This window comes from Sinocyclocheilus grahami, unplaced genomic scaffold (assembly GCF_001515645.1).
Source record: "Sinocyclocheilus grahami isolate Dianchi unplaced genomic scaffold, SAMN03320097.WGS_v1.1 scaffold541.1, whole genome shotgun sequence".
NCBI classification, from domain to species: Eukaryota; Metazoa; Chordata; class Actinopteri; order Cypriniformes; family Cyprinidae; genus Sinocyclocheilus; species Sinocyclocheilus grahami.
The window spans coordinates 566,270-579,775 of NW_015505720.1; the positions used below are offsets into that span (position 1 = coordinate 566,270).

At 41.3% G+C, this 13,506-nt stretch overlaps 1 protein-coding gene across 1 annotated transcript in view; it reads right to left on the minus strand.

Moving 5' to 3' along the window:
• zgc:172282 (leucine-rich repeat and fibronectin type III domain-containing protein 1-like protein) overlaps positions 1–13,506 on the minus strand; it is a 145,663-nt gene that overhangs the window by 12,974 nt on the left and 119,183 nt on the right. The window contains exons 4-5 of the mRNA XM_016238505.1: positions 11,821–12,440; positions 8,806–8,919 (exon numbers count right to left, since the gene is read on the minus strand). Of these exons, the coding sequence (XP_016093991.1) occupies positions 8,852–8,919; positions 11,821–12,440 (688 nt within the window). The 3' untranslated portion in view covers positions 8,806–8,851. The remainder of the gene's footprint in view (positions 1–8,805; positions 8,920–11,820; positions 12,441–13,506) is intronic.

A 13,506-nucleotide genomic window follows, 5' to 3' on the forward strand; every position in this document is an offset into this window, starting at 1 on the left:
AGAGAGAGAGAGAGAGAGAGAGAGAGAGAGAGAGGCCAATGATAAACAAAACACTCTCAAAACCCAAATTAAGTGCAGATGTCTCAGCTGGTAGTGCCAATTTTTTTGGAAATACAAACCCGAATAGAGAACAAGAGCATCTGTCACACTACACAGAACTAAGATGAAACATATGTCATATGCACCAGACAGGACCGCCGATACTACATCAGTACCAGTGTAAAAAAAATAAAATAAATAAATACATAAATTTGTTTTGTGTCGGACAAAATCCGAGTCTTACTCTTTCATCTCAGGGTGCTTTCTTTTTTCTATAAAAAAATGAGTTTTTATGACTGTTTTAAGTAAAAAAAATATAATTTACAAAATAAATAAATGATAAAATATATTAATATATATATATACATATGTGCGCGTCTGGCTGCCGCTCCGCACTGGGTTATGTGTTTGTTTGTGATCGTCTGTGTGCGCTACTTTACTACACTCGTTTTTGTTCCGCAAACTGCAAAACTGGATTTACTCTCCCTGCTTGGCTGATGGACTTTTGGCAAACTGGAGTCACTCTACTGCTTCGGACTAGTGTACTTTTTTTGTTGACGCTGGGAACTCCTGGTTGTCGGCCTGCTGCGAGCCCTCTCACCCCTCGATCCATTATCTGCCGGACTGACTGTGAGGTGAGCTAACACTCTTCTTAGCAGTCTCTCTACTGGCTTACTGTGTGGTCGGGTAGCTTTCCTCTCCGTAAGCTTTTATAGATGTTGCGATGGTTGTGGTCCTGGCTAACGCGGTGTTGCTGATAGCCGGATTTCTCACGGCTATCACCAACATGTCAAAGGTTTTGGAACTTGTGTCGTATTTAGTTCTCTTTACTACTTTTGGATTACCTTCCGAAATGGAATTTGGATACCTGTCTAACAAACTCAGGGCGCTGGATGGGCACTCACGCCTCAACTCTGTGACATACGAGCACTGCCGCTCGCTCGGGATCATCCGACGTCCGCGTTACATACATCGGTCAGTCAGAAGGATTTTTAACTTTCAGCAGCCAAAACCTACTGTTATTCCGAGCATCTGGTCTAGTAACAGAGCTTTGGTTAAAGCAAAACGTCTACCAAGAGACTGTCATCTATCGCAAATGCTTGTCTATGTAAAAAAAGTCAGAGTCAAACGTCAACTTCACTGGCAACATAGGAGTACTGCATAACCACTTTGCCCTGCTGAGCTGTCGCTCCGTCTCGGACAAGGGCCCCTATCTAAACAAACTAATTGCGGATACCGACTTGGACATGTTATTTCTTACTGAGACCTGGCAAACACCTGATGATTTCATCCATCTTAATCGGCTTACACCAAATGGATATCAGTACTTGTCTAAGCCGCGTGTATCTGGTAAAGGGGGTGGCCTTGCGGTCATCCCAGCGTCAGCACTCACTCAGATGGATTTTCATTGTACTACGACTTTTGAATACATGGTTCTGAAGGTCGGCTCAAATCGTTCCCTCACAATTATTTTGATTTATAGACCACCCAAACAACAAAACAACTTTTTCTCTGAACTCAGTGAACTATTAATGCTTGCTTGTGCATCATCAGCCCAGGTCATCTTACTTGGTGACTTTAAATGCCATGTTGATACACACTGTTTTAATAGTACTCAACTAAAGACTGTTCTGGACTGCTTCTATCTTTATCAGAACGTCAACTTCCCTACTCACACCCATGGTCATACGCTTGACTTAGTCTGTACATCAGGTTTGAACAATATCTCCATTAGTGGTCTGGCTACTCCTATTTCTGATCATAAACTTATTACTTTTGAATTTACACTAACTTATTCAACCAAATGTACTGACAACATAACCATTTCTTATCATAAGTTCAATGCTATCAATGTTGATACATTTACTGCCTCTATTGATTCATCTGTTATTTCTGATGTTTTCAATTTTACCTGTCCATCCAATATATCGGATTTGTATCACTCTGCTATTGCTGATGTTTTAGACGAGTTTGCTCCAATTGGGACTAGGTCTGTTCCCATGTCCCACTCCTCTCCATGGTTTAACGATGAGCTACGTGCTATGAAAGCAAAAGGCAGGCAACTTGAACACCTTTTTGGGAAAACAGGTTTAACAGTACACTTTCAGGCAATTTCAGATAATGTTAAGCACTATAAAACTGCCTTGAACACAGCTCACTCTTCCTATATTTCCAAAATTATCAACAAAGCAAACAATAGGCCTAAATCACTTTTTAGTGTGGTGAAAAGGCTAGTTCAGGCTCCCATGCATAATGCCTTTCAACGAGAATCTGACGATCTATGCTGTTCTTTTTTACGCCATTTTCAGGGCAAGCTGGACGCTTTATGTGGGTCATTTGGTGCAGAACTGACCACTTCCACTCGTGAGGTATCTCGGTCTATTCAAACGCTCGATAACTTCTCCTTGTCTAATCCCACTTTAATTAGTGAAATAATACTGAAATCCAATTCTTCTTCCTGCCCGGCTGACCCTGCACCAACATTCTTTTGAAACACTTCACCTCTGTCACTTCTGCTCCAATTTCACATCTTGTAAACATGTCTCTTACCTCTGCCACTGTTCCAGTTTCACTTTAAACTGCTGCTGTTACTCCTATTCTTAAAAAGCCAAATATAGACCCAACTGATTACACTAATTATCATCCAAACTCCAGCCTACCGTTTGTTTCAAAAATCATGGAAAAGGTTGTTGCCGCTCAATTGCAGTCATTTATAGCTCTCAATGAACACTTTGATATATTTCAGTCATGTTTTCGTTCGCAACATAATACTGAAACTGCTCTAGTAATGGTTATAAATGACCTCCTACTTTCTGGTGATTCGGGCAATCTTTCTATACTTCTACTACTCGATCTCAGCTCAGCTTTTGATACTGTCTCTCATAAGCTATTACTCATGCGCCTCTCAGAGATCGGCATCTCAGGAGCTGCGTTATCCTGGTTTTCCTCATATTTGACGGACAGATAATACTACATCACCATACATAACTATAAATCTCCCTCTGTCACTCTTAAACAGAGTGTGCCACAGGGCTTAGTCCTAGGGCCATTATTATTTATCATTTATATTATGCCCCTCGGACAAATTATTTGCCGCCATGGTTTACAGCACCACTGCTATGCTGATGATATTCAGATATACACTTCCTGCCGACCTGACTCTATTCACCAGACTGCACCTCTATTGTCATGTGTCAATGAGTTAAAGACCTGGCTTAGCTCCAACTCTCTCAGTTTGAATTTGACTAAAACATACATCTTACTTGTCGGGCCCCCAACTGTAACAAAAAACATAACAAATGCCCTAGATTTGACCTTGAAGCCACATCAATTATTCCATCTGCCACAGTTTAAAACTTAGGTATCATTCTCGACACTTCTCTAAACCTAGATGCTTATATTAGTAAGCTCTCCAAAGCTGCATTTTTTCAACTTCGCCATATTGCCAAACTCTGTTGCTTGATCAGCCCAAAATATGCTGAATTACTAGTACATGCTTTAATCACATCCCGCCTTGATTACTGTAACACTCTTTTTTCCGGTTTACCAGTATGCTCCATCTCTCAATTGCAATATATTCAAAATTCTGAAATTCGAGAAAGCTAACTTATACTAAACGGTCTGCACATATCACTCCTATTCTATTCAACCTCCACTGGGTACCTGTGTCCTCTCGTATCATTTATAAAATTATTCTGCTTACTTTTAAGCAGTGGTGTAATGTAACAAAGTAATAATACTTTGTTAGAGTACTTAAGTATTTTTTGGGAGTATCTGTACTTTACTTGAGTTTTTATATTTCAGCCAACTTTTATTTTTACTCCACTACATTTCCTAATTAAAATGTATACTTTTACTCTGATACATTTCCCCGAAGCATATTCGTTACTTACTACAAAATGGTCAGAAGAACACGGATTGCAGGAAAGCAGGATTGAGGAATCAGTGGTCTGGCGTGACACCTTTGCTCATGTGCAAACAAGTGCACGCACAACCGTGGATGATTTCATTTTCCACTCAAGTCGAGTCTGGGGTGTGTGATAGGCTATAAAGTATATCTTCTGCGATAATATGGTCAGTGTTGTTGTAATTATGAACGATCTGACATAATCAAGTATATCACCAAATCACACAAACAGAGACAGAGTGCATGCACGTGATTTATTAGTCTATTAAAACTCAAAATTTAAGGCATTCTAAATTGTAGACGGCAAAAATGCTTCTGTATGCTTTTTATATTTATATAATTTAATATAGTTAACTTAATCTATATCACACAAAGAGTACCGTTTTTCTGCAGATATCAGCATGATAACTAATTTAATAATCATTTTATACAAATTCAGTAAAGTTAGCAATAAGTGACTTACATTTTAGACATAATATTGCTTGTTATTGCTCAATTTTGCCAACGAATATAGTTCCAAACAAAGATCACAGCACTGTTTTGCGTCTCTGGGCAATGGTGTTTACTTATTGAATGAATCAGCTTTTTGAACGAATCGGTTGAATAAATGATTCTGTGATTCACTCATTAACACAGTTAAATGCTTTGTTCCTGAATTAATCAGCCGTTTGAACGAATCTGTTGAAGCTCAATGACTCACTCATTAACGTGCTGTCACCTAGGTCTACTGGCGGTTTTAATTTCACATTTCAACAGTTTTCTTTTTCGTGTTTTAAATTATTTCAAATATCAGTATTCAAGGTTTTATGTTAAGAACAAAGCATTATTTATCCATCTGTAACTGCAGGTTAAATGCATCCATGTCCACTCTGAGCTACATTAAACTGTATAAATACATCTAAATGCTATTTCAGATGCAGATTCCAACACATCCAGCCTGCTCATCACCAAGGGCGGTCCCCTGCGTCCGCCCCCCACTCCCGTGCCGCAACTGATCCGGCAAGCGGCGCGGTAGAGCTGTGCGTAGGCAGGCTGCCCCACCCGTCCGGGCCCCCGTCAAATCTGGCGGTGAGCAAAAGAGCAAGAGGCCCCGGGACGGGCAACCCAGAGAGGGAGGAAGCTGCTCTCGGGGATGGTGAAGGCACCTCTCCCTCCCACGGAGGAGGGCCGGATGGAGAATATAGAAAATCTCGACGAAAGAGCGGTTTTCTCTGTCCCTGTGTCCCGGGAGGGTACGGAGAGTCGTGGACGGACCAACACCAGACCACGCTCATCCTCCTCCTTCTACAGCTGGCAGCAGCGGGTGGTTCGAGAGAGTCAAGGAAGGCCCTACTCACACACCCTGCGCTCCCGTCGCATGTCACATGTCACAACTCGCCCGCCACCTCCTTCTCTGGAGTCAGAAGCATCTGAGGTCGCTTCGTGCTGTTCACATTCCTGGGCTGCTCAACCGGGCAGCCGACGAGCTATCTCAAGCTGCGCTCCCGGGAGAATGGCGACTCCATTCCCAGACGGTCCAGCTGGTTTGGAGACGTTTTCGGAGCCGCTCAGCTAGACCTGTTTGCCTCTCCAGAAACCTCTCACTGCCAGTTGTTCTTCTCCCTGACCAAGGGAACACTCAGCACGGATGCACTGGCACACAGCTGGCCGCGGGGCCTTTGCAAATATGCGTTTCCCCCACTGAGCCTTCTTGCACAGATACTGTGCAAGGTCAGGGAGGACGAGGAGCAGGTCCTGTTGGTGGCACCCTATTGGCCTACCCGGACCTGGTTCCCAGAACTAATGCTCATCGTGACAGCCCCTCCTTGGCCGATTCCTCTGAGGAAGGATCTACTGACTCAGCGACAGGGCACTCTTGGGCACCCGGGTCCAGACCTCTGGAAACTTCATGTCTGGTCCCTGGACGGGACGCGGAGGTTTTAAGTTACCTACCCCAAGAGGTAGTGACACCATCACTTCAGCGAGAGCACCGTCTACGAGACACGCTTACGCTTTGAAGTGGAAACTGTTTGTTGAGTGGTGTTCTTCTCACCGAGAAGACCCCTGAAGATGCCCGATCAGAGTCGTGCTGTCCTTTTTGCAGCAAGGGTTGGAGCGAAGGCTGTCTCCCTCCACCCTCAAAGTCTATGTCGCTGCAATCGCTGCTAACCACGACCCCGTAGAAGGGAAGTCGCTGGGGAAACATGACCTGGTCATCCGGTTCCTTAAGGAGGCGAAAAGGTAAATCCTCTACGGCCCCCCTCTATACCCTCTTGGGACCTGACTCTAGTGCTCACAGCACTACAGCAGGGCCCATTTGAGCCTTTGCAGGCAGTCGAGCTGAAGTTTCTGTCAATGAAAACTCTGCTCCTGCTTGCATTTGCCTCCATCAAGAGGGTAGGGGACCTGCACGCATTTTCGGTCGATGATTCATGCCTAGAGTTCAGGCCGGCTGACTCCCAGGTAACCCTGAGGCCCCGGCCCGGCTATGTGCCCAAGGTTCACGCTACTCCCTTCAGGGATCAGGTGGTGAGCCTGCAAGTGCTGCCCTCGGAGGAGGCAGACCCAGCCCTAGCTTTGCGCTGTCCCATCTGAGCCTTAAGGTGCTACGTAGACCAGACGCAAAGCTTCAGGACCTCAGACCAGCTCTTTGTCTGTCACGGAGGCCGGCAGAAGAGGAATGCCGGCTCTAAGCAGAGGATGGCCCACTGGATAATAGACGCCATCACTCTGCCGTATCAGGCACAGGGTGTGCCCTGCCCGTTCAGGTTGCGAGCTCATTCAACAAGAGTGTTGCATCCTCCTGGGCGCTGGCTCGTGGCGCCTCGCTGGCAGATATCTGTAGAGCTGCGGGCTGGGCGACTCCTAACACGTCCGCTACATTCTATAGCCTTCGTATAGCCGTATCCTCCTGTGTTCTCACCTCAAACGGGTAGAAGCACTGAGAGGCCCCGGCTTCGGGTTGGCTTGCTAAAACCACTCCAGAGAGTCCATATAGTAGACCCTGTTGAGCTCCTCCGTCCCCTCGGCAGCCAGATGTGGCGGAGCGTCCGGCGCCAGGCCTTCACTCATTGAATCCAAGTCTAAATGTATCTGGTTGTTGAAACCACATATGCATATTTTACTCCTCCAAAATATTAAAATAATAAATGTGTGAGAGCGTTTTATCCACTTGTTAAGTCTGACGTCACGCATCACCGCTTCCGGGTCCAACCGCTCTATGTCGTACCTAAAGAAAACAACAAACGGTGCTAATTTACATGCACAATGTGGTGTAATACTATCAAAAAAGTCTAATCATAACCTTTATCTCCTTACCAAAATCCCAGATGGCCAGACAGTGATTCATCTTTTGTAAATCATTAAAACATTAGTATCTGTGATGCCATGAGCACAGAGACTGTAATGTGCCCCGGCTTCGGGTTGGCTTGCTAAAACCACTCCAGAGAGTCCATATAGTAGACCCTGTTGAGCTCCTCCGTCCCCTCGGCAGCCAGATGTGGCGGCGCATCCGGCGCCAGGCCTTCACTCGTTGAATCATCGAGAACCGGTAGAAGGCTGGGTTCCATATGTAAGACCTAAGTGGATCTCATATGTGTTAAGTCCACGGTATAGCCTTGAGCCTGTGTTTCCCCGACAGACTTCTGCCATTCCAAGAGGGTTACAATCACCTCTAATCTTCCATATGCACCTAAGGAATGTTCATATTTTGGGAAGGTTGGAGCTTCCGTAACGTCCCTGTTCCAAGTAGAACGGGTACGTTTTCCCAGTGTTATCCAGTCTTACTCATTGGGTAGTGCCATAGCAACAGTAGCTGGTCCTCTTGTGCAAGCCCTGGCCTACACCAAAAAGTAGGGGCGCAGGTGGCTTCCACAGGACACTGGAAGGGGCAGTACCTGTGGCCCTTTGTTAGGGATCCCAATTTGTCGGTCATCCGACGTGACGTCGAGAGTGACCGACTGAAAGGGAACGTCTCAGTTACGTATGGTAACCCTCGTTCCCTGAAGGAGGGAACGGAGACATCACGTCCTGTCGCCACAGCTCCTGTACCACCGCTGAGTGGCCGGGTCACCGGCTCGGCTCCTCAGCGAAAACCTGAATATGCGCTGCATCTGCTGCCTACTTATACTCACGCTGTGATCAGCAGCAGCTGGATGCAATAATCGCATGCCAATGTGCATTGGCTCATTTAGTTTACACTCAAAGTAGATTGGTCTCTTTAAGCGAGATCTCAATTCGTCGGTCATCCGACGTGACGTCTCCGTTACCTCCTTCATGGAACGAGGGTTACCATACGTAACCGAGACGTTACGTACATTCTTCAAAATATTTTCTTTGTAATAATGAAAATTAAAAGTACCCAGTGATGCTCCTTGCATGTTTATTATTTGTATTATTATTTTTATTTCAATGAAATAAATGTACTTTAATATCATTTGATAATGATTATTTTTTTGTGCATATATAACATTTTTAGGGGATTTTAAGGTATACAAAAGTACAGTTTTAAAATTTTATATGAAATCTATATTTTCCAAAACATGTTTTACTCTAAAACAGCAATAATCCATAAAGTCATTAATCCAAACAAGATGTGCTCAGTATTTGAAGTTGATGTCTCAAAAAAAAATCAGCTTTTAGTAAGATTTTCATTCGATGAAATTCGCTTCCCATTGGTTTCCAATTTATTTATTTTTTATCACGAGGAGTACAAGTGTGATTTGACATTCTACATGGAAAGTGTTTGATTATAATTTTAAAAACAAGTTAAATTAGGTTGATATGTGTTTTATAATGACCATTTACAAAAAAAAATTAAACTATCTAAAATCCCACATAACATATGACTTCAAAAGGATATAAAAAAAATATGCCATTACTCTTTAGGGCTGATGGCTGTCTCTTGCGGGACAGCGGAAGGAGTCATCAAATTTTAAAATCACTCCAATCTCGTTGAACCCTCTTCTCGTCGCTGACGTGCGGGCTTGCTGTGTCTGGGGAACAAAGAAAAATGGCGGTGAGGGATGAGCAGGACTGTGTTAGTGACAGCACAGAGGGCAGTGTGCTGGCAGAGGTGAAGGACATCAGTCTGTCTGTGGCGGCAGAACGGCTACAGTAGCATAACTGATTTTCACTACTAGAAAACAAGAGTATAATGTGTCACAGAACAGATAAGTAAGAGGTATAATCAGCTGATCATGCACAGCTTGTACAGCACAAGGTCAAAGGTCAAATATACCGCATAATGGTCATTATACAACATAATTTCCCTCCACAATACTGCAATTGATCAATCAAGATGAAATATTCCAGAGAGCTGTTTAATCCTGACTCTTATGCAGTGGCAAAGGGAAACACATTCTATGCGAATGGTACGAAGCCTTTTGATTTACACTGAGCAAACATCTTTCTGATGTCAAGATCTGACACTACTATAGCTGTTCAACTAATCAGCAAACTGTTTGTTGCACATGAGGAATAAATACAACATACTCTTCCATACACATATTCCTATGATGTGTTACGTAATATAAAGGCATTTCTTATGACTACATGCTGTTTATCGACAGCGTGTTGGTGGGATGCCATTTTTAGATCAGTAGCTATACAGAAACACAATCATGTGAAGAAAATTGTTGGCACTTTTCATGAATCTAAAGTTGTTGTTTTCTTTTCTTTTTTTTGAGAACTCCGGATATGTTTGATAAAGTATTATACTAATTTTGATTTCCGAAAACTATATATATATATATATATATATATATATATATATATATATATATATATATATATATATATATATATATATATATATATATATATATATATATATATATATATATATATATATATATATATATATATATATATATATATATATATATATATATATATATATATGTGAAGCAAATGATAATATTATTAACAAAATATCTTTCTTCCTTTTTTTTTTCTTTTTTTCTTTTAGTACCCACATTATTGTAAGGAAAAATAATTCCAAAAATTATTTATTGGAAATTGTGTTATTCAATAGCTATAAAACCAACATTTGGTCCCAAAGTAGTTAATCCTGCAAACCTCATATATAATTAATGGAAAATAAACCAGCTCATATGCATTAATATTTAGTATCATATACTGAAGTTGCCAATGAACATTTTATGACGGTTAAGTCCCTCATTTCACTGACCATTTGCTGAAAAGAAAAGACCCTATTTCAGGTCCTATTCCTAAAAAAAGTGCCTGTCTGAGTCATCATGTTCATTCAGACAATAATATTTCATTCACATCCTGTGCTAACTTACTTGACTAATGATTACTTTTAATTCACTGCTTTTAGGTACCTGGGTGACTGACGGGATCAGGAGAATCATGGAAGTTCACTCTTCTGCATCACCAGCTCTTGACTGAATGGACTTTATCGATTTAATGATTTAAGGACGAGGTCCTCTTGAATTCCATGAGCATTCATCTAGAAACTGCAATTACCTGATTGGACCCTTAAATCCAAATTCCACAAAGGAAAAGCTCTTTAAGGAATACCTGGATATGGCCCATTGAATCACACTGAACCCAGTGAATAGCTCTATTTCTGGCAATTACAAGAGTCTATATAGATGCACTCGGAGGAGTTGTAAACTACCCAGGCATTGTCAAAAGCCTACTGTCAAAAGGTTATGTGAATGTGCAATTGCCTGCAAGCAACCGTAAGCATTTTAAATCACAAAAGTGATTTGCCTTTGATTTTAATGACACATTCTTTCTTGTACTTGTTTAACATTTTTTTTAGCTGCCTTTTACACACACACACACAAAAAAATAATAATAATACAAATAAATTGGTGTAGATAGTAACATGTATATCAAATGCTTTTACTTTCTAGTTATAGTTCACCCACAAATGAAAATTTTCTGAAATGTACATACCCTCAGGCCATCTAAGATCTAGATGAGTTTGTTTCTTCATCAGAACATACTGTAGAAATTTAGCATTACATTGCTTTCTCACTAATAAATCATCTGCAGTGAATGGGTGCCGTCAGAATGAGAGTCCAAACAGCTGATAAAAACATCACAATAATCCACAAGAATTTCACACGACTGTGGTCTATCAGTGAACATTTGTGAATCTAAAAGCTGTGGGTTTATAAGAAACAAATCCATCATTAAGACATGTTTAATATCAAACCGTTGCTTCCAGCTAAAATACAAGTCCATTATATTTATTTCCCAAGTGAAAAAGTTGTCTCATTTGAATCAGTAGAGAAATATGCACAGATCAAGCACCATTTACAAAGTGAAAACAGTCCAAAACTGTTCTAAACAAATATATTGGTGGATTTTGTTGTGAGAGAACAACAGTGGATTACGTTTTTTTTACGGAGGAAATTTTATTAAGAATTATGAACTCGTATTTTGGCCAGAAGCTACAGTTTAAAGTTAAAAAAAAAAAGGCTTAATGATGAATTTATTTCTTACAAACATGCATGTTAATTGATGGGTGTTGCGTGGATTACTTGTGGATTATTTCCAGCTCTTTGGATTCTCATTCTAGCGGCACCCATTCACTGCAGAGGATCCATTGGTGAGCAAGTGATGTAATGCTACATTTCTCCAAATCTGTCCGGATGAAGAAACAAACTCATCTGCATCTTGTATGGCCTGGGTTGAGTACATTTTCAGAAAATTTTTATTTTTGGGTGAACTATTCCTTTAACAATGGAGTAGAAACAATTTCTACTCAGAAACTGCTACTAAATTTCACAAACAATTCTAAAGAAATTATAGTAACTATGAAATTAAATGTATATATATATATATATATATATATATATATATATATATATATATATATATAAAAATATAACCTAAAAAAAAAATATCAGTATACATACCTCCTGGTGTGTCTGTGCTTGTACCCTCTTTAGAGGACAGAGAATGCCGTCTCTTGAGCTCAATACAAGTCCTGGGATTGTGCTTTTGTGTGGGGGAGATTATGTCCTCGGAGATCATCTCTGATATCTGCACATTTGTCTCAGAGTCTGTGACCTGCACCATGGCAGTGGAGTCTTTTAAACTAGCGGCGGCCCCTCCTAAACCCGCTCCCGTAGCCTCCTGGCCCTCCACCATTTTGGAGCTGGAGCGTGGGACCTGCCCCGCCGCTTGCCCCCCATTGCTTTGTGAGCGCATATTTGTCATAGCGGTTCCCTTTCCGGAATCTGCCCCATTATGGCTGTAGACTTTATACCGGATCATGAGGATGATGATGAAAACAAGGACGGAGGCCACGATGATTCCTCCAATGATGATGATCATGGTGCCACCCAGGAAATGGCTGTGGAGTGACTGGCACTGGCTGTACTCTGTCTCCATGACGAATGTGACGCAGCCCACCTGCCGTGTTGTGGTCAGCGAGGTCACGCCATCATCATAGACGGCCAGAACGCACAGGTAGTACTCCCGCCCGGATACGAGGTCTCGCACCAGGAAGTCGTAACTCGTGGAGGGAATCATTCTGCAAGACAGGCAGGGCAGAGTTGAAAATTATCATGTACTCCAGAGATAATACATGAATATAATTAAGATTACACTCAGCCAGCATGTGCATGTATTATCTATGGCCTCATGATTACTGTAGAGAACTGTATTTAATTATATCATAATTCTGAATATCATGGACATCATGTTCATTCTGATTAATGAATTTAATTTATGACATACAACAATGTAATCTCTAGTCATTGGAGAGCTATTTCCCATCATGAAAAAAGGCCAAGCAAAACTGTACTCTTTATTATAAGGCTCCATCAACATAACCAATGTCAAAATCAATACACAAGACATTATTGATTTCTTCTGAAATTTACAACATGAATAAGGTGTGCTGTAAGTGCAATTAAGTCTATGGGTGGTGTCACGCTGCGCTGCTGTGAGGAGCTCGGAAAAGAGGAGTGGAATTCAAACATACAGGTTTTAATCACATCCAGGGAACAAGGAAAACACACGTAGCAAGGGTGGACATATACAAAACAAGGAACAAAGTCTGACAGGTGGAGTGTTAATATATAAACAGTATAGTAAATGCAATTTGTATTGTTACAGTAGAAAAACATATTTTTAATAAAATTGTTATATATTTTTAAAATAGTTACAAAATACTAGTTTAAATAAATACTTTAAATTTTTTTAATTGTATGACATTTTTATATTTTCAAAATAATGTTTTAAAACTTGTATTATTATTATTATTATGATTATATTATTATTATTATATAAAGGATAATATAAATATGAATATAATCTATGTTTATTCTTCTTATTTTATTTATTGTAGCACCATCCAAAATAAATACATTAAAACGTCTCTAGGTTACGTATGTAACCATGGTTCCCCGAGGGAACGAGACACTGCGTCGAGATTCGCTTTGGGAACGCCCCCTGCGTGACCACGTTCTGAAGCACGAACTCGGGCCGGCCAGAACGGGGCTACTAGCAACAAACGGACCCCATCCCGGCGTACTCTCTCCAGAACTCCCGGGAGCAGAGCGATCGGGGGAAAAGCGTACAGACGAAGCCTCGGC